The sequence below is a fragment of the Squalius cephalus genome, assembly GCF_949319135.1.
Source record: "Squalius cephalus genome assembly, chromosome: 2".
NCBI classification, from domain to species: domain Eukaryota; kingdom Metazoa; phylum Chordata; class Actinopteri; order Cypriniformes; family Leuciscidae; genus Squalius; species Squalius cephalus.
In genome coordinates this window covers 10,078,176-10,102,996 of record NC_137123.1, presented here as the reverse complement: position 1 = coordinate 10,102,996, position 24,821 = coordinate 10,078,176, and the positions used below count along the sequence as shown (strand labels likewise).

General features: G+C 38.9%; 1 protein-coding gene across 1 annotated transcript in view; it reads left to right on the top strand.

Annotated features, from left to right (window-relative positions):
- Positions 1-15,216, top strand: part of LOC307152384 (B-cell receptor CD22-like) — a gene marked incomplete at its 5' end in the record, with an annotated part of 35,228 nt that extends 20,012 nt beyond the window's left edge. Inside the window, 9 exons of the mRNA XM_079860961.1 lie at positions 1,494-1,841; positions 1,940-2,188; positions 10,012-10,269; positions 10,789-11,046; positions 11,150-11,407; positions 11,496-11,738; positions 11,822-11,927; positions 12,098-12,143; positions 14,040-15,216. Coding sequence (XP_079717087.1) covers positions 1,494-1,841; positions 1,940-2,188; positions 10,012-10,269; positions 10,789-11,046; positions 11,150-11,407; positions 11,496-11,738; positions 11,822-11,927; positions 12,098-12,143; positions 14,040-14,141 — 1,868 coding nt within the window. The 3' untranslated portion in view covers positions 14,142-15,216. The remainder of the gene's footprint in view (positions 1-1,493; positions 1,842-1,939; positions 2,189-10,011; positions 10,270-10,788; positions 11,047-11,149; positions 11,408-11,495; positions 11,739-11,821; positions 11,928-12,097; positions 12,144-14,039) is intronic.
- Positions 15,217-24,821: the final 9,605 nt, after the last annotated feature.

Here is a 24,821-nt window from a genome sequence, read left to right as displayed (position 1 = left end):
GCATAGTTTTAAGAAATGGTTATGGGTAGGTTTAGGGGCAGGAGTAGGATTAATGTTAGTGGCTCAAAATATATTTTAATGCTATTAATAAAACTGGCATTTCCCTACACATCTCTGTCCATAAAGTGTTTTATTCTTTTTATATTCTGTATAAAATGAGTAATTTATATTTAGGTTTGGGAGTAGGGTTAAGGGAACTTACATTTATCTATAAAACAGTATAAGGGAAATGATACAGATATCTTTATGATTCGTAAACGTTTTGTAGCTGTGAATTCGTAATAATTCTACGTTGCAGACATGTCTGTATCATACGTTTCTGCATCTATCCAAACGTACAAAAAATGTATGTTTTCAATCTGTTGATAGGTTATAGACTTTCTACTGATATCAACTGTTTTTCACTTTAATTAGATAGTCCTAAAATTTATCTACTAACACTTGGTGGATAATGTCTATTAATAGTCTACTGATCATAAACAATTTATTTGTTGACAAGCAACAGATCTAATCTTTAGTTGACTATCAACAGATTATCTACAAATGGTTAAAACCTTTTTAAAAACAGTTTAAATCAGCTAAAATAATCATTAATTTGATGCACATGAGACCCCTTGAGTAGGATATACAGTATCATATACTTCATATGCTGACATGACTGTTGACATTTAACTGACAGATTGATCTTGAGTTGTTGGTACTCAATCTACAGAAAGTTAGTTGACAATTGAAATTTAGTCGACAATTGGTTAATAACCTGTTGCAAAATAACATTGACAGTCAACAGGCACTTTTTCGTAAAATCTGTAGATTAACACTTGAATTGTACCTTATAGTCTATAGGCAGTCAGTTGAACGTATGTTACTTGTCTGTTGAAACAGTGTTGTTGAATGTCAACTGATGCACTGTTGACAAGCTACTGAATGGCTACTAATAACTAGTAAAGTCTCAACAAACGGACTATCAAAATAAAGTGTTACCCTACTTTATTACGTAATTACAAAATTTGTTTACTTTGTTACAATATATAAATACATATTTCTCCTGTAACTGCATGCTTTGGATTCTGTGTTCTCCATTCTTCATGTAGTGTCTAACAAATGATCTGTCGTGTTTCTAATATTGACTGATGTGTGTAAGATCTGAAAGCATTGTTTGATTTTGCCAGAAGAGTCAGAGATTCTCTGAATGAGTTTTGAACATTTGCTTTTGTGTTTAAGGTTTTGAGAAAGTGAGTGATGGTTTCAAGAAATGTGTTTTAGCAATTCAGAAAAACTGTAATTGTGCAGCTTGTTGTTTTTGGCTGATTTCTTGGTTCTCTCTTCACTCCTCTGTCTTAAAGTAATTCACACTGAGATTATTTATTCACATTTATCTTATATTTCCTGTAATGAGTCACTGTTTTCTAATAGTAATAAAGTATTGTCATGTTTTCATGGCCCAATATAACAGATAAAACAACATTTACAGTTTGATGAATTCTGTGTTTCAGGGGTTTCTAGTGCTGGTTGGAGTGTGAGGTACAGTCCTTCACGCATCTGTGCACTAAAAGACTCAACAGTGATAATGAGATGCACTTATAAATACCCTACTGGACATCAGATCATGAAAGTGTTCTGGACAAAAGGCCCAATTCAAAGGGGTGTTAAGCTTCAAGATCTGTCTAAGGACCCTGAATACAGTCAGAGGCTTCAGTATCTGGGAGATAAACAGCAGAACAGCAACATCAGACTGAGTCATGTGACACTGAAGGATTCACGCATGTACTATTTCAGAATCATCACTGATAAACCTGATGGAAGATATACTGGTGATTCAGGAGTGAATCTTACTGTCACAGGTGACTTTGATGAGGTTCATCTCTTCTTCTGTGCATTATGTTGAATAATAATCAGTGTATGACAGCAGCACTAGATATAATGTGTGTGTTGTGTTCAGATCTTCAGGTGGAGTCTCCTGAGAGAGTGACAGAGGGAGATTCAGTCACTCTGAGATGTAAAAGCAGCTGCGCTCTGACTGACAGAGCAACATTCATCTGGTACAGAAACTCACAGCCATTAACTGAGAGAAGAGACAGAAACAATGAACTCCTGCTGCAGTCAGTCAGAAGAGAGGATTCAGGCAGATATAGCTGTGCTGTAGACGGACACACTCACATCTCTCCTGATGTTCAGCTCAATGTCATGTGTGAGTGCAGATTGACTTTTCAAACATTACAAAGAATAAATATCTGAATTTATGGTTTATAAAAATGTTTTAACCACTATTTTTAAGACTGCCCCTCCCCGACACCCTTGGGACACTTGCCATTATACATTTATAACAATAATATCTTAGTCTAAACCTAAAGTAATCTTGACAAACTATATAGCATTTGAAAGCGTTCAGACTGTAGTTAAGATCACTTAATCCATATATGGAAATCGAAGAGTCCTTATACGGTCACCAGAGGAGTCTGGATGTCATCTAGTGGAAAAGTTTGGTACTGCGCTCAAAAAATCGTACTGATTTATTTATTTTTAATTTTTTTAAATATCAACCTAAAATTTGTATTAAAAAGTTTTTAAGATTTTTAAAGATTTGTAAAAGGCACCCATTATGCAAAATTCACTTTACATGGTGTTTGAACATAAATGTATCAGCAGTGTGTGTACACAACCACCCTATAATGATAAAAATCTTCCCATTCTTCTTTTTTAATCCCCATAAATCATAAACAGTGTCTCAGAACAAGCGGTATGCTTTCTCACGCACCCCTGCCAAACTGTGGAGCCAGGTAGTGTTGCACTGCACACTCAGACTCCACTCTGGGACGGGTAGCTGGATATAGTACACTCTCAGAAATAGGGGTACAGTAGGAGTCCATTTCTGTCCCCCAAGGTACATATATGTACCTTTTTGAGGGTCAAAAAGGTACATATATGTCCCCAAGCATTAAAAGGTACAAATATATACCGTTTCTTTTAAAGGTTAAGGTACAATATCAAAAGACAGCCTCTGCTAAGTAATTTTATTAATTTTTTTTGTAAAGGTTTTAATGATACCTTAATCATTTAAGGTAGATTTTAACTTATCACTATATTTGAGTAGCCTTGAAATAAAGGAAATAAAAGTTTTGTAAGTCAATTTACTGATATTAAATCACTATAACACAGCAAAAACTCCAGTGTTAAATGAACTTTCCTGGGAGTTTATTTGGCTCCAGACTCAAGAGTGTTAAAGTGTTAAAATATGAGTGTTAAATTAACAATCAAGAGTGCTAAAGTTAATGAGCTAATTAAGTAATTCATTGAGTGATGATTGAGCATTATTGAAGACACCTGATGTTAACAAGCAGAATCACTGAAGGAGAAAATCTCTTTTTTTAAGACACCGTTGTGGTGATCAGTGTTTGCTTTAGTTGGGTCTTTTGACCCTTAAACTGTTAACATTAGGTTTTGTTTGGCTGTTGTATCTGAGTTATAATGGCTAGATGAACAAAGAGATAAGTTGATCAGGTGGTGTTGGTTATGTTTTGACTTAATCATAATTTGACCTGAATCACTGAACTCATTTAGAATCTAATCTCTGACTTAAATGTATATTGTTGATTATAGCATCACTGTGATTCCACAGCATAAGATCCAGAATTTTTGAAATAATCAAAAGAATTTCTTAAAAGTTGATCTGATAAAACAAATCTTTCTTTTAGGCACACACAGACATCAAGAATCAGTGTATGAATCTCAACAATGGTGACAAACAGAATATTCAATTAGGGAAAGGAAATTAGTAAGACAATTCAGATCATAATTTATTCATACCGCAATGCATGATGGGAGCCATGAATGAGTTTTGATTGGTGGCACCCAGAATGCACTGCAACATGCTTTATTATTGTCACCATTGTTGAGATTCACAGGCTGATTATTTATGTCAGTGTTTCTTCATAAAGTAATTTTCAATGTCTTTTGATCAGAACAACTTTTAAGAATTTTTGGATTATATTTAAAATGCTGAAAATCTTTTGCTGTAGAATCACAGGCTGCTGTAATCAACAATATACATTTAAGTCTGAGATTAGACTTTAAAACATAAACCAACACCACCTGATCACTTTTTCTCTTTGTTCATCTGGCAGTTATAACTCAGATACAACAGCCAAACAAATTCTAAAGTTAATGATTTAAGGGTCAAGAGCCCAACTAAAGGAAACACTGATCTCCATAACGGTGTCTTTAAAAAATTATATTTTCTCCTCCGTGATTCTGCTTGTTAACATCAGGTGTCTTCAATAATATCATTAACTTCAACACTCTTGAGTCTGGAGTCATATAAACTCCCAGGAGAGTTCAATTAACACTGGAGTTTATGCTGTTGGACCTCAAGGTACATATATGTAACTTTTTGAGGATCAAAAAGCATTAAAAGTTACATATATGTACCGTTTCTTTTAAAGGTTAAGGTACAATATTGTACCCTTGAGGGTACAGCCCCAGTGACAAGCCATTGTACCCCTAAAGGTACAATTATGTACTTTATTTTCTGAGAGTGTATGTAGAGCCAGCCCTGATTGGCTGCTTGAATCTCAATTTAAAAGAATGTCCAGTTCGCAGTCTTTCTTTCTTTTGGCCATCGGTGGAGAAGAAGTCATAGCACGGTTACTCATGGTTCTTACAGGGCTTTCAACCGAGGAGGTCCTTCAGAAAATATCAGAAGCAGGCATAGAAGTAACCGTCGTCGAGATGAAAGGAGATAAAATGGACTTTCAGGCAAATGACACTTACTCAGATGATAATAATTTATATGTCACAGTTAGACATTGAGTTTAAAATAAAATGTTGGAAAATGTGAAAATGAAAAGGATTTAATAAATTCTGATTTTAATTCAGTGTGTGTGTAATATATACATATCATTATAGTCAACGATTGTACCCTGTCAAAGCCAATTTGGTACCATTTTTGAAGGGTCCATTTTTGTACTGTTAAATAAAGGTACAAAATTGTCACCACAGGTACAAGACTGGTCTCTTAAGGTACAAATCACAAGGGTACAAATATGTACCCTATGCCAAGGGTACAATATTGTACCCTTGAGGGTACAGCCCCAGTGACAAGCCATTGTACCCCTAAAGGTACAATTATGTACTTTATTTTCTGAGAGTGTATATGGTAGCCATGTTCTTCCATGTCTCAATTCTCCCTCGACACAGACCGTTCCTATACTTTGCAATCGAGGGACGGGCATACCAGTACAAAGTCCTCCCTGTCACCCGGCGTCTTTACGAAGGTCGCGGAGGCCGCCCTTTCCCTGTTACGGGAGGTGGGTGTTCGCATCCTCAACTATCTCAAAGACTGGCTCATCTTGGCCACTCGCGAGATCAGTTGTGCGAACACAGGGACCTGGTGCTCAGACACCTCAGCCATCTGGGGCTTCAGGTCAACTGGGAAAGAGCAAACTCGACTCCAGTGGCAGATCAATTGCCTCAAGTTGCTCACAGTATTCCTTGCTCTCCGCCGGTTTCTGCTGTTGCTGCAAAACAAACATATACTGATCTGAACGGATAACACATCGATATGCGTAAATAAACTGTCAAGGTGATCCACACTCCCATCTCATGTCGCAACTCATCTCCTCCTCTGGAGTCAGAAGCGACTCTGGTCAGTGGTCAGCCCCTGTGTTAGACTGGTGCCCATATGTGGTGATCCTATATGTGTGTTCTTCCACAGGTAAAAAGACTCAAAAATAATTCACTGTCCTTGGAGAAATGTAGGATCTTCTAAGTTTTGAACTCAAAGTTAAAGGGTTATTTATTGACTTATTTAATTTATTTATTTATACCATCATAGTGAAAATGGCAGAACAGTGACAAGTAGGCGTTAACAAGCAGGAACAGCAGTGATTGACTTCTCTGTGTAAAGCCCTCTCCTTCTCCAAGGGTGTGGGGGATCAGGCGGTTTACATGAGGCGCTGGAAGACAGTGTTTGTGCCGTTTTTCTTAGGGATCCCAATTCATCAATCACTGACGTAACTCATAGTGATGACTGAATGGGAACGTCTAGGTTACTAATGTAACTCCTGTTCCCTGAAGGAGGGAAGGGAGCCAAGGTGAAAAAGACATACAATTAAATATATTAAAAATGTACTTGAGTATGTTTTTAGTACAATACAAATATACTTTAATGCATTTTTAATACATTTAACAGTTCGTCTTTTTCAACTGGGAGAAGTTACGTCCCGTTGACGTTGAGCACCACTCGGCTCCTCTGCGAAAACTTGGGGAGTGTCTCTGATCGCTTCCTTTATAACCACAGCACGGGGTGTGGTCCGCGATGCAAATCTCACTCGACAATGTCCATTGGACCGGTTCTGTTAAAACTCGATGATGATATGTTCTCAGGCGCAATCCTAATTCGTCAATCATGCAATGTCTCGGTTCCCTCCTTCAGGGAACAGGGGTTACATCAGTAACCTAGACGTTATATACAGTACAAATATATTTAAATTTTTGATTGAAATTATTGCTAGGGACAAATTAGTGGTCACTGATTTGTTAAATAACAAATAATATTCTATCCTTGCAACCTTCCCTTGAATCCTACAGGGGGTGGAACTGAGACACGAGGAAAGGAAACGAGGATACACAAATAAGAAATGAGAAGCGCTCTATTTGTATATTGGAATATTCTTGATCACTGGAGCGTCACTTCAAAGCGTCAACAGCTGTGATCAAGGGATCTGCCCTTATGTTGTTAAAGTTTGGTTATTTTAAGAAATTCATAAATAATAAAGATAAAGCAAGATGTCCTGTTGATTTATGCTTGATATATAATTTATATAAACTGCAAAGGTAAAGCATAAATGAAAATGATTGTGACGTGAAGGGAATTGAGAGAATTGACCCTTCGCAAAGACCCGCCCTCCTTAGTTACTGTCGCTATGCCCGACAAGCTACGCTGCTCTCACGCAACACCATGTTCTCACGCAGTGAAAAATACATCGCGGAGCAGAGAGGAGACTGACAACACGCTGACAGACAGGACAGACCAGGTTACTTTTCGGTTACTTTTGATATTAGACATATTAAACAAAGTCTCACCTTTCAAATTTGGTCATTTTTTAAAAGAAATTTAAACGATACATACCGTTTTGTGGCTCTTAAATGTGTCTGACAGATCGCTGTAGAGAATCAGTTAAAGCTGCTCGTGAACCGATCATCTCTTCCTTCTAGTTAATTTATAGCATCAAATAAACATTAATGAACATAAGAAGGAATGTTGTTTTAACCGCGGAAAGGCGTCAGTACATTCCGTTTTTCAAGTTCAAATTCTCCCATGTTAATCTGCTATCTCTCCTGACTGCTTTGTCGGACAAAATGGCGGATGGCGGATTATGATTGGTTAGATCGCCTGTCAATCAAGCTCCCTGCGAAGGGTCAATTGAGATGTCCTTCAAGATGCTGAGTTTGATCAGTTTCTGGGTCACAGGCTGGAGGACGGAGGAGCGAGGAAACGAAGTAACATCAAAATTGTAGTTATATATAAAAAAATCTCTAAACAAATGCAACATGTATTTTTTTCCTCTCAGTTTTTGCAGTTGCACTATATATATTCATTGTAAAAAAGTAAAAAAAAAAAAATCTTCCTCAAACTTAATCCAGAACTGTCTGTATTTCAAACTGTCAATGTTTCAAGCCTTTCAAATTTTAGTCTTAATAGTTTTTCCTTGTTAACTTTTTTTGCTTAAACGTACAGTATGTGATTTTTTTTCGCTGCTAGGGGTCACTAACCTCTTACAATAACAAAGGCATAGTTTGATGACGCAACATTTGCTAAGAATTATGGATCTTGTCGTCAACGTCAAGCCGACCGATCTAATAACGTTTATGGATGACTGAATACATCGATGCTTTTATCATGACTGTGATATGAAGCAGTTCGGGATTGCTAAGAGACAGCTATCAGCTCCACACGACGCGAGTCCCGCGGATATAAAAGGAATGGACATTTCATTCTACCGAACTACACGCAAGTGCAGAATTACAACTCACAGGTCAGTTTATTAGACAAATTAAACTTGTGAGGTAACGCAGCGCTGTTTCACTTGGTCTAACATTACACTAGCACACTAAACTGTTGAAATTAATGTTATTCTATGTGTTGGTTTGTCTGTGTGAGACTAGCAGTAAGCTAGATCAACATTAGAATAACCAACGCATTCTCATCCTTGGGCGTCATAATACTGACGCTCTTGACATTTCGTCGACATCGAACGCACATGGCACCCTTTAGCGTCAATATGAGACGCACAGAGCTTTGTTCGGTTATGGGTAGGTTTAGGTCTAGTGTAGGGTTAGGGTTAGACCGCTAGGAGGCGCCTTCTGGCCCATTTCTATCTGCGTCTCATATTAACGCTAAAGGGTGCCATGTGCGTTCGATGTCGACGAAATGTCAAGAGCGTCAATATATGACGCCCTAGGATGAGAACGGGCTGGAATAACATACAGATCATATTATAACATTTTATCATTGTTGAACTAGCTATATAACATTGATTAGTTTTATGTAAATGTGCTCACCTGTTTAATAAAGTACATGTAGGAGCGGTCGACGTCTCGGACGTGGAGCTCTCATTTACTGTCTATGGGAGCTCTCGCATCTCGAAAACACAGCGCTGATATTGATTCTTGTTTTAGTTCTCCTTTTTTATACAAAGTCTGCTTGCCATGGTCCATAATGTTTGAACAAAACAACAACAGCGTGCAAATAGACATTGCAAACTACACAAACTCCACATCTGTCGCCTTGGTTACTATCAGAGGGCTCTGGTTCATAGCTCTGGTTGCTATGGCAGTACGAGCAGAAACCAGGGACAACGCGGAAATGACTGCGGATATGACATTGACTGCGACAAACCGGAAATAAAGAAACGTCCCGTGTCTAAAAATTAAATTAAAATTTCTCCTGGTTTGAAAGTTGTTAGAAACAGTCGGGATAATGTAAGTACACAACTAAAAAAAAAATATATAACATAGATATAGTGATTTTTGCTATTTTTAAAGCAAAAAAGTTACATACATTGTACCTTTAAACTTTTTCTTTAACTTTGAGCATTAAACAGTGAAAAATTAAACTGGGATGTTTGCTGAAATTGTCCAATAATAACCCACTGCAGCCTTTCCTAGAACATTTTCCACCAGCCGTCTCTGATAAATACTTTTACCTGACATCTGTATATCCTCCAGTGAAACCTGTGATCTCCATCAGTCCATCTGGTGTAATAGTGGAGGGAGATTCAGTGACTCTGAACTGCATCAGTGACTCAGACCCTCCTGCTCTGAACTTCAGCTGGATTAAAGGAGGAACGATTGTAGGATCTGGAAGAATCTTCAACATCTCAAAGATCAGCTCTGATGACAGTGGAGAATACAAGTGCAAGTCCATCAATGAACATGGAGAGAAATACTCTGATGCTGTGACTTTAAACGTCATGTGTGAGTTAATGATGGTTCAGTAACTGACATTAAATCCTCGAAACATCTGTGATGTTAAGTTTAAAATGATTGTTAATGATATCAATATTTATCTGTATTAGATCCTCCCAGGAACGTCTCAGTGTTGATAAGTGGACCTGGTGTAATAGTGGAGGGAGATTCAGTGACTCTGAACTGCATCAGTGACTCAAACCCTCCTGCTCTGAACATCAGCTGGATTAAAGGAGGATTAATTGTAGGATCTGGAAGAATCTTCAGCATCACTAATATCAGCTCTGATGACAGTGGAGAATACAAGTGCAAGTCCATCAATGAACATGGAGAGAAATACTCTGATAATGTGACTTTAAACATCATGTGTGAGTTTTATGAATCATATTTTCATTTTTCATACCTTCTATTTTACATAGATCCTCCAATAAATCCTGTGATTGCATCAGTCCATCTGGTGAAATAATGGAGGGTGATTCATAAGTCTGATGTCAAATTTAATATGATGGTTAAAGTGTTTTTTTTTGTTTTTTTTTTCTGAATTAGATCCTCCCAGGAGCGTCTCAGTGTTGATAAATGAATCTGGTGTAATAGTGGAGGGAGATTCAGTGACTCTGAACTGCATCAGTGACTCAAACCCTCCTGCTCTGAACTTCAGCTGGATTAAAGGAGGAACGATTGTAGGATCTGGAAGAATCTTCAACATCTCAAAGATCAGCTCTGATGACAGTGGAGAATACAAGTGCAAGTCCATCAATGAACATGGAGAGAAATACTCTGATACTGTGACTTTAAACATCATGTGTGAGTAAATGATCATCTGCTCATTGTTCAAAAACTTTAAAATAATAATTTTCTAATATGTGTTGTGAATTTTCATTTTTGTCTTTAGATCCTCCCAGAAACGTCTCAGTGTTGATGAGTGGATCTGGTGTAATAGTGGAGGGAGATTCAGTGACTCTGAACTGCATCAGTGACTCAAACCCTCCTGCTCTGAACTTCAGCTGGATTAAAGGAGGAACGACTGTAGGATCTGGAAGAATCTACAACATCTCAAAGATCAGCTCTGAAGACAGTGGAGAATACAAGTGCAAGTCCATCAATGAACATGGAGAGAACTACTCTGATACTGTGACTTTAAACATCATGTGTGAGTTTTATGAATCATATTTTCATTTTGCATACCTTCTACTTGACACAGATCCTCTTATCCAATAAATCCTGTGATTGCATCAGTCCATCAGGTGAAATAATGGAGGGTGATTCATAAGTCTGATGTCAAATTTAATTTGATTGTTAAAGTGTTTTGTTTTTTTGTATTAGATCCTCCCAGGAGCGTCTCAGTGTCCATCAGTCCATCTGGTGTAATAGTGGAGGGAGATTCAGTGACCCTGAACTGCATCAGTGACTCAAACCCTCCTGCTCTGAACTTCAGCTGGATTAAAGGAGGAACGATTGTAGGATCTGGAAGAATCTTCAGCATCTCAAAGATCAGCTCTGATGACAGTGGAGAATACAAGTGCAAGTCCATCAATGAACATGGAGAGAAATACTCTGATAATGTGACTTTAAACGTCATGTGTGAGTTAATGATGGTTCAGTAACTGTGACATTAAATCCTCGAAACATCTGTGATGTTAAGTTTAAAATGATTGTTAATGATATCAATATTTATCTGTATTAGATCCTCCCAGGAACGTCTCAGTGTTGATGAGTGGATCTGGTGTAATAAAGGAGGGAGATTCAGTGACTCTGAACTGCATCAGTGACTCAAACCCTCCTGCTCTGAACATCAGCTGGTTTAAAGGAGGAACGATTGTAGGATCTGGAAGAATCTTCAACATCTCAAAGATCAGCTCTGATGACAGTGGAGAATACAAGTGCAAGTCCATCAATGAACATGGAGAGAAATACTCTGATACTGTGACTTTAAACATCATGTGTGAGTAAATGATCATCTGCTCATTGTTCAAAAACTTTAAAATCATAATTTTCTAATATGTGTTGTAAATTTTCACTTTTGTCTTTAGATCCTCCCAGAAACGTCTCAGTGTTGATGAGTGGATCTGGTGTAATATTGGAGGGAGATTCAGTGACTCTGAACTGCATCAGTGACTCAAACCCTCCTGCTCTGAACTTCAGCTGGTTTAAGGAGAATGAACCCTCAGCTGTTGGATCTGGACAGAGTTTCAGTGCACTACAGAGTGGACGCTTCTACTGTCAGGCTCACAATCAACATGGATCTCAGAGATCAGACGCTGTAACTGTCACAGGTGAAGCTTTTATTAACACACTCCTGTATCTTCACATCATTCATCAGTTTGGAGAGTTAATCATGATGATCTTCCTCTTTCAGTTCATCATGTTGCTGGTGGGAATGTGATTGTGATCACAGCGGCATCTGGAGGATTAGTCTTCATCATCATCTTCGTCATCATCTCCGTCATCATCCTGTTTATACTGTGAGTTAAAAAACTGCAGTGATTGTACAAGTTTTGTACACTTTTTGTCTGATGTAGAAGGAAATTATCCATTTGTGTTTGATTATTAGTAATCTTTAAAAACAGCGTTTATATTCTCTCTTAATTTAATACATTCGTCCAATGTCTGTTAATGTCTGTGATTATCACAGGAAGAAACAAAGGAGTGTTAAAGCTGAAGATCACACAGTGAATGAGGTAAATCATCCAAACACAACACGACTTTACAGAAGCAGAAAATCAGTCGACCAGCCGTTATCTGTAGCCGCGTTTCCATTACCCTTCAAATTGTGCAAATTGAAATTGCGAATTCAAAATACGCCCAATGGAAACACGTCAATTTCGCAAAAACTCCCATTTATCGCAAAAAAGTATTTACGCTCGCATGAGGGGGTTTTTCAGGCAATTCAAAACAAGTAATAAAAACTCAGTGAGTGTTTTAGCGCAATTTTCTCACCTCATGGGATCACAACACTAAGAGATAGTAAATCTTTTCCTGGATTTTTTTTTGTGCGTTCCCGAGATTAGACCTTCCTTAACATAATGCCGAAAACCCGAAGTCTCTAGGTGGTCTGGTTGAGGAGTAGATAGAAGTGCAAGATTGGTGCGCACAGACGCACAGAACAGAAATCATGAGTTAACAATCGCAATTTGTCCGGTGGAAAATTGCGCTAAAAATAATATTTTGCAAAACTGCAATGGAAACAGTTTTTGCGCATTTACAGTCACCTGACGTAGATGACGTGGGGTGTTTGGACAGAATATGAGACAGAGCTCTTTATTAAATTCATAAAAGACAAAAGAATGACAGAAATACTGGATTCTAAACCTCAATGAAATTCCACAATCAAGACCTCAGAGCAGAAATGAGTGAGAAAAACCCAGTAACACCTCATATGTGCCGCTCACAGTATAAGGGTCTTTCCTTGCCATTAATGCTTGGATAACACGCTTACGTTTCCTTCCATTAATAATAATAATGTCTTGTGCGGTACGTGGCTGTGATATATATAAACTTACCAACGTCCGTTGCCATGATTTTTGGAATGACTTATCGCGAGAGAAAAAAATTATGTTTTAGTCGCATGACATCGGTTAATGGAAACGCTGTCATTTCGCAATAGTTTTTTATCAATATTTAGAAAAAAATCGCAAAAGTTTTGCGCAAATCTTTACTGGAAACGCGCCTTGTGTCTCAGCCTGTAACTGTATGAACTGATAGGAAACTAACATTATTAAATTCTTTATTAACACAGTCCAGGAAAAAAAATATTAATAAATAAAACTGAAGAAAACATTTAACTAATTGTTCCATGGTTTAATGGAATACTTATATATTTATTGTTTTAATATAGGTTTGTTGGTCTAATTGCATAATCATTTACAAGTGCCAACTTAACCAGTACCAACTTAACCAGCATCAACTTAACCAGTACTAACTTAACCAGTGCAATTTAATCAGTGCAACTTAACCGGCACAAACAACCAGCACAAAAGTAACCAATACTAACTTAACCAGGGCAACTTAACCAGTACCAACTTAACCAGCATCAACTTCACCAGCACAAACTAAACCAGCTTAACCAGCACAAACTTAATCAGTACCAACAAAACCAGTACCAGCTTATCTAGCACCATCTTAAAAAGTACCAAGTAAATCAGCTTAACCAGCACCAACAAAACCAGTACCAGCTTAACCAATACCAACTTAACCAGCACCAATTTAAACAGTACCAGCTTAACCAGGACAAACTTAACCAGTGCCAACTTAACCAGCACCAGCTTAACCAGTACCAACTTAACCAGCACCAATTTAACCAGTGCCAGTTTAACCAGTACCAACTTAATCAGTGCCAACCTAACCAGTTCCAACTTAACCAACTTAACCAGCACAAATTTAACCAGTTCCAACTTAACCAGTACCAGCTTAACCAGTACCAACTTAACCAGTGCTAACCTAACCAGTACCAACTTAACCCGCTTAACCAGCACCAACTTAATCAGTACCAGCTGAACCAGCACCATCTAAACAACCACAGATCATATAATCTGGGCTATAATATTGTTGTGCTCCTGTTTGTTTTGATTGTTTAGGCGATCAACTGTTCAGATTGTGGAAGATTCATCAGTGATCTACAGCAGCGTCAAATGAGTGAAAGAGACCAGCAAACACAAAGCCTGTGTTCAATCGTTTAATGAACGATTGTTGTAATGTTTGACCATTTTAACCAGCACCAACTTAACTAGCTTAACCAGTACCAACTTAACCAGTGCCAGATTTACCAGCACCAACTTAACCAGTACCAACCTAACCAGTACCAGCTTCACCAGTACCAACTTAACTAGTACCAGCTTAACCAGCACCATTTAAATAACCACAGATCATTAAATCTGGGTTATAATATTGTTTTGCTCCTGTTTGTTTTGATTTTTTTAGGCGATCAACTGTTCAGATTGTGGAAGATTCATCACTGATCTACAGCAGCGTCAAATGAGTGATAGCCACTAACAACTTAACCAGCACCAACTTAACCAGCTTAACCAGTACCAGCTTAACTAGCACCAATTTAACCAGTGTCAGCTAAACCAGTACAAACTTAACGAGTACCAACTTAACCAGTACCAGCTTAACCAGCACCGACTTAACCAGTACCTAGCTTAACCAGCACCAACTTAACCAATACCAACGTAACCAGTACCAGCTTAACTAGCACCAACTTAACCAGTACTAGCTTAACTAGTACCATCTTAACCAATACCAACTTAACCAGCAGCTTAACCAGTACAAGCTTAACCACCCCCTTTTGGGCGTAATCATGTTTCATAATTTATGATCAAAACCTTTTCTAATCTTAAAAATATTGTCAGAAAGGTCTGAGTCTCAAGGTTCGATATTTTGTGACAGAAGTGATATTTGGACAGAAATGTAAATCTCATGGGAACTTCAAGTTTTTTGATATCAACTTTACTAATACCATTTTAACCTGCACCAACTTAACCAGTGCCAGCTTTATCAGCACCAACTTAACCAGCACCAACTTAACCAGTACCATCTTAACTAGCACCAACTTAACCAGTACTAACTTAACCAGTACCAACTTAACCAGTACCAGCTTAACTAGCACCAATTTAACCAGTGCCAGCTTAACCAGTACCGACTTAACCATTAAAAACTTAACCAGTACCAACTTAACCAGCACCGACTTAACCAGGACCAGCTTAACCAGCATCATCTTAACCAGCACCAGCTTAACCAGTACCAGCTTAACTAGCACCAACTTAACCAGTACAAAATTAACCAGTACCAACTCAACCAGTACCAGCTTAACTAGCACCAATTTAACCAGTGCCATCTTAACCAGTACCAACTTAACCATTAAAAACTTAACCAGTACCAACTTAACCAGCACCAACTTAACCAGTAGCTTAACCAGCACCATCTTAACCAGCATAAACTTAACCAGTGCCAGCCTAACCAGTACCAATTTAACCAGTACCAGCTTAACTAGTACCATCTTAACCAGTACCAGCTTAACCAGTACCTTCTTAACCAGTACCAACTTAACCATTAAAAACTTAACCAGTACCAACTTAACCAGCACCGACTTAACCAGGACCAGCTTAACCAGCATCATATTAACCAGCACCAGCTTAACCAGTACCAGCTTAACTAGCACCAACTTAACCAGTACAAAATTAACCAGTACCAACTTAACCAGTACCAGCTTAACTAGCACCAATTTAACCAGTGCCATCTTAACCAGTACCAACTTAACCATTAAAAACTTAACCAGTACCAACTTAACCAGCACCAACTTAACCAGTAGCTTAACCAGCACCATCTTAACCAGCATAAACTTAACCAGTGCCAGCCTAACCAGTACCAATTTAACCAGTACCAGCTTAACTAGTACCATCTTAACCAGTACCAGCTTAACCAGTACCTTCTTAACCAGCGCCAACTTAACCAGTACCAGCTTAACCAGCACTATTTTAACCACCACAGATCATATAATCTGGGCTATAATATTGTTGTGCTCCTGTTTGTTTTGATTTTTATGCGATCAACTGTTCAGATTATGGAAGATGCATCAGTGATCTACAGCAGCGTCAAATGAGTGATAGAGACCAGTGAACACAAAGCCTGTGATCAATCATTTAATGAACGATTGGTGGATGATTGTTTAGTTGTGGAATAATTTTCCCTTCTGTTCAGACCACAACCAATATAAACATGTTCATCACCCACATTAAGACTCATTTGTTCTCTTTGACTCTTTGTATATATATATATATATATATATATATATATATATATATATATATATATATATATATATATATTTATATATATATATATATATATATATATTGGCTTTAAGTTTGTTTAATCTGTTAGTATATAATTTGTTGTTATTCTGTTTTTTTTTTTTTTTTTTTCAGATTGGGGTGTAAGATTAGAAATCAGACAAGTGATATCTGCACAACTTATTAATATTTAAATGCAAAAGTATTTCATTTTATGTATTAATGTATTTTAATAGAGTTTTCTCTGCCTGTTTTATTTTGTATGTTTTTACAACTAGGACCAGTGCTTCAATAAACCTGATTAACCTTCATGGTATATTTAAGTCTGTAATGTCTTTACTGGATTCACAGCACTGGTAGGACCTCTAGTGGTTGACTTGTGAATTATTGTTCTTTTTTATTATTCAATGCCACAAGAACAAGAGGTATTACATATTCACAATATCATATTAACATTAGCTGCAAAAAAAAAAAAAAAAAAAAATTTTTTACATAAAATCCAGTGCTTTCAATGCATTACATTTTTTTCATTGCTTTTTTGTTTTTAGCTTGTTCCAAAAGATATACATATGTAAAGTCATTTATAAAATTTGGAAAATTTGGTTTAACTTGAGCCCACTTCTGTTTCTGTATATGGTATTTTCCTAATAAAATAAATAACTGTATAATATGTTGTTCTTTACATTCCAAATTGTCATTCTGAGTACAAAAAGCACATCAAAAACACAAATTTCCATCATACACTTCAATTTTCTATTAATAAAGGTTTCTAAATCTTTCCAAAATAATATTGAGTAAATATAGTGAAAAAACAGATGCACAATTGTTTCTTTTTCTAGTGCACAAAATTCACAAGTAAATGAAATATTAAGCTTAAATATTTCCAAAACATGCTTAGCAGGATAAATTCTGTGAAGTATTTTGTAAGTCACTTTCTTAATTTTGTTATTAACACAAAACTTATTTGGCTTATTTCCATGTTTAACCCAAGAGATTTCACCAAATAAAGAAGACCAAAAGAATCTTGCTGCAGGAAAAGACACAGAACCAAGAGCATTCCTTCTATTATTGCTACATTTTTGTTTTAAAACATCAACATTATCAATGAAACTTTTATCACAAAGATTGTTCATGCTGATGAAGAGTAACATCACACTCTTTGGAATCACGTCAAGAACAATAGCAAACTCTCTTGGTTTAACTGGTAATTTAATTTATTTTTTAGAAATTCAGTATATGATAACAAAAATCCATTGGAATTAACCAATTGTCTTACTAATATAATCCCTTCATTGAACCAAGTATGATAGAATAGTGATTTGTTTTTAAATGTCTTTGTTATTCCATATGAAATAGTTGTGCTTATATACCAATTTCCATGCTAGCAGGGCTTGTTTGTCTGTGAAAACTGGCCAATTTTACACAAATTTTGTCAGCAGAAAAATGACATTTCAACAAAAAAATCTATGCCTCCAAGAGTATTAAATATGTAATTAGGAAAAACGTTCCAAAGACTTTCTCTATTGTTCAAAAATTCTATCAACCATTTAATTCTTTAGTTAGTGTGTAATGTTGTTGTTAGAGTATAAATAATATCTGTAAAATTATAAAGCTCAAAGTTCAGTGCCAAGCGAGATATTTTATTTAACAGAAGCCGCCTACATCGGACGGCCGGTTTGGACTACATCCCTCTACTTCCCTCTTTAATGATGTCACTAGAACAGTTTTTTGACTAACCTCCGCCCACAGGAATACAGGCGTATTGATGGCGAAATGTCAACAGGCGTGGTTGATGGATTGCTCGGACAGTCCGTATAAACGCAGACACCATCTGCGGCTGTAACGTTCCTGGTCATGAATTTCCGTATTCATTTCCTTGACTTTATTTCCTAGGAGAGCCTTTGCATTTTTTAGGATTTTGTTTTCTTTCTGCAGCTCCATTACATCATCATGAACTGACGTATAAGAGATTTGCCCAAAGCTTCAATGTTGGAAGAATTCTCCTTCACCATCCTTTCAATCTGGCCGGATCTCTCGTTAATCTTCTCAGAGAGAATTCGGATGATATTCTCCTGCGCTTCACTTCAGACCCTGAATTAGCACACAATGAGAAGAGTAAATGGATCAAAAGATTACCATGAAGTAGGGCTGGGCGATTTAAATCGCGATATTGTTATGCGCATCTCGACAGTAAAGCCGGTTCCCTTGATTAGTAGAAAATCGCCTTCACCTGCTTTCAGATGAAGCTGCATTTAGGGCTGAGGAGATAATTAAGTGATTAATTTAGTGATGATTGAGCATTATTGAAGACACCTGATGTTAACAAGCAGAATCACTGAAGAAGAAAATCACAAATTGTAAGTTACCATTAAGGTGATGGGTGTTTGCTTTAGTTAGGCTCTAGACCATTATATGTTTACTTTAATATTTACTGTTGTTTGTCTGCTGTTATTGATTTATAACAGTTAAATGAACAAAGTAAAATGTTATCTTATAGTGTTGGTTATTTTTTTACATAATTATGCTGTGATCTGAAAAAGGAAACTTATTGAGATAGTTTGGTTTAACTTATTAGCAGCAGTTTAGTGATTCTTCAGCCTATGATTATCAGTACTTTACTTATAATTCAAAATATTTAATAAACATTGTTCTGATCAAAAGACATTCAGATAAATTAATTTAAAACACAGACATCAATAATCAGCCTGTGAATCTCAACAATGGTGACAATAATAAAGCATGTTGCAGTGGCTGCCACCAATCACAACTCATTAATGGCTCCCATCATGCATTGCGGTATGAATAAATTATGATCTGAATTGTCTATGTAATTTACTTTTCCTAATTGAATATTCTGCTCCTCACCATTGTTGAGATGCATAGACTGAATATTGACATCTGTGTGTGCCTAAAATAATGATTTTTTTTTTTAAACAACTTTTAAGAAATCCTTTATATTATATCAAAAATGCTGGGCATTTATGCAGATTCACTAACCAACAACATAAATCGAAGTCAGAAAGAAGGATTTTAATGAGTTCAGTGATCAAGTTCAAATGATGATTGTCATAACATAACCAACACCATCAGATCACTTTTTTCTTTGTTCAACTGGTGATTATAATTCAGAAACAACAGACAAACAAAATCTAAAGTTAATAATATATGGGTCAAGAGTCCAACTAAAGCAACCATTGATCGTCATAATGGTAACTTACAATTTGTGATTTTCTCCTTCAGTGATTCTGCTTGTTAACATCAGGTGTCTTCAATAATGTTCAATCATCACTAAATTAATCACTTAATTATCTCATTAACTTAAACACTCTTGAGTGTGGACTCATATACACTCCCAGGAGTGTTAATTTAACACTGGAGTTTTTGCTGTGTACAAAGAGCCGTAGTTAACTGACAAGCTGAGCCATATCGCATTAATTATCGCTGGCGATACGTCCGCGATATTAATGTGATATGGCTCAGCTTGTCAGTTAACTACGGTTCTTTGTAGTGAATGCCGCTTCATCTGAAAGCAGGTGATGGCGATTTACTACTAATCAAGGAACCGGCTTTACTGACGAGATGCGCATAACAATATCGCGATTTAAATCGCCCAGCCCTACCATGAAGATAAAAAAGATAACACAGACATAAGCTATTGAACCAGAGTAACTAAAACCAAAATTTCTCTGCACAGTAATTTGTTGGTAAATATTTTTGTTTTGTTCAAATCAACTGTGATAGAGAGGCTGAGGCGGTCGGATCCATCTGCAGTAATTTATTAAAACAGGTAATGAAACAGAGGAAAGCAGACATAGAACTCAGGAAGGCATATAATGAAGGGGCAATCCAGTATTCGAGGTGAAACACAGGCAAGGGTCAGGGCAGGCGGCGAATGTTCACGTAAAGAGTCCAGAGTCCAGGCAAAGATCAAAAGACCAGGGAAACACAGGGCACGTAGAAACACCAGGGAAACGCTTGGAAATGTCTGCGGGGCAAAACAAGACTTCGCAAGGGAACAATGGGGGAGCAGTCCAGATAAAGGGTAGATAATGATGCGCAGGTGATAGTGATGAAGGTGATCAGGGAAACCAGGCAGGGATAGACAGTGATGAGAGCATATATGAATGATGGGAATTGCAGTTCTAGAACTCAGGAGATAGAGAGCGAGTGATACCAGAGGGAGGCATAGCAGCTCGTAGCAGCCCCCCCCCCACCCCCCCTGCAGCGAGGATCTGACCGACGACGGGTTCTTCCACGGGGTCTTGGAGCAGGTCGATCTGGGTGTTCACGGTGGAAGGAGGAGAGCAATGTAGGATCCAGGATATCCTGAGACCTGACCCAAGAGCGTTCCTCGGGGCCGTAACCCTCCCAGTCAATCAGATACTGTAACACCCCGCTGCAGCGTCTGGAATCCAGGACCTCTCGCACCCGGTAAGCCTCCTCGCCGCCGACATCAGTGCGGGGAGCCTGCACAGGAGCGACCTCCTCCTGGACCTCCTCTCTCCTGGGAGCAACAGCGGGTCTGAAAAGAGACACATGGAAAGTGGGTGAGATTCGGTAATGTGTAGGGAGAGCCAAACGAAAAGAGACTGGGGTGATCTGATGAAGAATCTTGAATGGCCCGATGAAACGAGGAGATAATTTCTTGCTTGGAAGCTTAAGACGAAAATCTCGGGTGGAGAGCCACACCCACTGGCCAGGTCGATACAGGGGTCCACCATGCCTGCTGGTTTTGATGGCAGTAAGTCCGCAGGAAGCGAGTGAGATCTTGGTTTAAACGCTCAACCTGCCCGTTGGCCTGAGGGTGGTATCCAGAGGTGAGGCTGACGTTGATGTTGAGTTTCAAGCAAAGTTCTTTCCAGACACGGGAAGTGAACTGAGGACCACAGTCGGAGATGATGTCCTCAGGAAGACCAAAGAGACGGAACACATGATTGAGGAGTGCTTTAGCTGTCTGCAGGGCTGTGAGCAGACCAGCCAGCGGGATGAAACGACAGGACTTAGAGAAGCGATCAACGACGGAGAAGACAGTAGTGAATCCTTGAGACTGTGGCAGATCCGTCACAAAATCCACTGCAATGTGGGACCATGGGCGTTTAGGCACTGGCAGTGGCTGTAAGAGACCGGCAGGCTTTAGATGGGATGACTTGACTGTGTTACAGGTGGAGCATTGATGGATGAATTTTATGACATCGGGTTGAAGTGTTGACCACCAGAAGCGGTTGGAGACTAACTGAATGGTAGCAGAGATACCAGGGTGACCAGCGCAGGGAGTGCAGTGAACCCATTGAAGCACACGGTTGCGGAGCTCGAGGGGAACAAAGAGGCGATCCGCAGAACATTCTGGTGGAGCTGGATGTTCTTGCTGAGATGCTGTGACCTCAGAAATTATGTCCCACTGCACAGGTGCCACAATAAGTGTAGAGGGGAGAATGGGTTCTGGCTTGGAGGGTTCGCTGGGGCTGTCGAACTGACGGGACAGAGCGTCAGCCTTCCCGTTCTTGGATCTGGGTCGGTAGGTGATTTTGAAATTAAATCTAGAACAAGGACCAGCGAGCTTGACAAGCATTTAAAAGTTTGGCAGACCTGATATATTCTAGATTTCTGTGATCAGTGTGAACGGTGAATGGCTGACGCGCACCCTCCAACCAGTGCCTCCACTCCTCAAAGGCAGCCTTCATGGCCAGGAGTTCACGATCGCCCACATCATAATTGCGAGTGGAAGGCACAGGGAAACATCTTGGCAGGACTACCGTGGCGTTGAGACAATATTGCACCCACTCCTGTGTTCGAAGCATCCACCTCTACGATAAACTCTTTCTCGGGGTCTGGGTGATGGAGGATGGGAGCTGTGGTGAACTTTTCCTTCAGCCGTTCAAAAGCCGAAGTGCACTCGGGAGACCACCGGAAACGCTGCCCCCCCCCCCGGAGAAGGGATGTGAGAGGGGCCACGATGAGACTGAAGTTACGTATGAATCTGCGATAAAAGTTGGCAAAGCCCAGAAAGCGCTGTCACTCCTTCACAGATGTAGGTTGAGGCCAGTTAACAACGGCTTTGACCTTGCTGTCATCCATAAAGACACCTTCGGCACTAATGATGTAGCCCAGGAAAGCGATTCGGGTCTGATGAAACTCGCACTTCTGGATCTTGGCATATAACTGGTTGTCAATTAAGCGCTTGAGGACGGCTCGCACATCCCTGACGTGCGCTTCGAGGGTCTCGGAGTAGATTAAGATATCATCAATGTAGATTATGACTTTCTGATTAAGCAAGTCTTGGAAAATTTCATTGACAAAAGCCTGGAAAACGGAGGGACTATTGGAGAGCCCGAAAGGCATTACCCGATATTCATAGTGGCCTGAGGTCGTAGAAAAGGCCGTCTTCCACGCGTCACCCCTCCTTATGCGAATGAGGTTGTACGCATTCCGTAAGTCTAGCTTAGTGAAGTACCGGGCAGTGCGGAGCATCTCCAGAGCAGCTGGGACTAATGGCAGAGGATAACGATACTTCATGGTCACTTCAATGAGACCCTGGAAATCAATGCATGGCCTGAGACTCCCATCCTTCTTCTTTACAAAAAAGAAACCGGCAGAAGCAGGAGATGTAGAGGGGGTAATGAAGCCCTTGGCAAGCTGTTCCTCGATGTATGATTTCATGGCCTCAGTCTCAGGTTGAGATAGTGTGTACACTGGTCCGTGCTGTGGCACGGCCCCAGGCAAGAGTTCAATGGCACAGTCGCCGGCTCGATGTGGTGGTAATTGTGAAGCCTCACTCTCGCTGAATGCCAGGACTAGATCATGATAAGCTGCTGGTATTTCTTGGAGATTTAAGGCAAGATCAATAAAATTACCAGCGGCTCCTGAGTCAATTAAAGCCCTTATTTTAAAAGTTTCCCCAAAAAAATCTAAAGAGATTTCTAAAGTTAGAGAATTAGAAGAATGAACACTAGAACTCACCGTAGTGGGGTCTCTGGATGTGGGTCTCACAGGACAGGAAGCCCTCAGGTGACCGGATTGTGCACAGTACAAACACAGATTATTCCGCCTTCTTCTTTCACGTTTTACGGTGGTGAGGCGTGTGTAGCCGATCTGCATAGGTTCTGGCTCAGCGCTGGCGGAGGGATTCTCGAAGAGACTGGATTTGAAAGGTGTCTGTCGAGCGCGAATGAGATTATAGAGATGAATGGCGAGCTTCATGATTTCACCGAGGGATTTCCCATCGTTGCGGCACGCCAGCTCTCCCTGTAAATCCGTATTAAGACCCTTTCGGTACAGGAGTTTGAGTGGTTCTTCCCCCCAGCCCGTTTGTGCTGCAGGTGCAGGCTGAGCTCATTCTCAAAACACATTCTGCACTGTAATGCACGTCATCCATACTGGTAAACACAAGTGGCAATAATCAAATACAAATAGAGAACACATGTCATTGATTGAACACAACCACTCAAAATTGATTTAACCTGTTTCAAATGATGCCCAAAGACAAGAAGAAGCACACTGATCACGTTTACTCCTTTGATGTTTGTCCCTTTTAGTATTGTATGCTGTAGTACAGTGCATTGTAGGCTGTATACTGTACAATGAACAAACTGAATGGGCCTGAACATTGTGCTTTCCATTTGTTAACAGTATACTGACTGCTCAATAGATTTTGACTGGTTGCAGGTTCATATCAACAAAGAACAAGAATTACAGTATCACAGAGACAAGGACAAGTTTGTGAGATGCAGGGTACAGTACTGTAAAAATAGGGGTACAAGGAGGAGGAAGAACATAAACAAATTGCAAAGAGCAAAGCAGAGTAGTAATTTCTGATCAATTTTGAGCTACTATGATAGAACATGAGTAGTACTTATGAGACACCTTGTGTCAAAATGATTAATGACTTTGACCTTTGACCTTTTGACAGGTTGAACTTCCGGTGACCTTTATGATTGATGGGTTGAACTTCCGTAATGAGGTCATGGGATTAACCTATTTACCCCTCCCACGCATCGATCATGTGGTATGACAGTTAGTTTTTGACCTTTTTAACCTTCCTATGCTAAATCATAGTTTTGACGGGTAGTTTTGCCCTATTTTAACAGAACAGATGTTTTTGACGGATAGTTTTGGCGGATAGTTTTGACGGCTTCAAACAGCCGGTATATAGGACGTGTGTGTGTGTGTGTGGTTATATGGTGTCATGTTCTAGTTATGTGTGTGTTTGTGTGTGTGTGTGTGTGTGTGTGTCAAGAAGGGTTATATAGGACATGTGTCACAGGCGCTCCCTCCCTCCACAGTGAAAGTGAGAAGCGTATGTCACACAAACACATTCTATCCTTTATATAATTTATATAATATAAATTATATAATCTAAAACAATTAAACTAAAGTTGAAAAACATATTCAGACACAGCTCTGAAGACAGTGGAGAATACAAGTGCAAGTCCATCAATGAACATGGAGAGAAATACTCTGATGCTGTGACTTTAAACGTTATGTGTGAGTTTTATGAATCATATTCTGTATTTTAACCACATACTCCTGCTTACTTTCTTATCTGTCAGTATATTTTGTCTGATCTAGTCC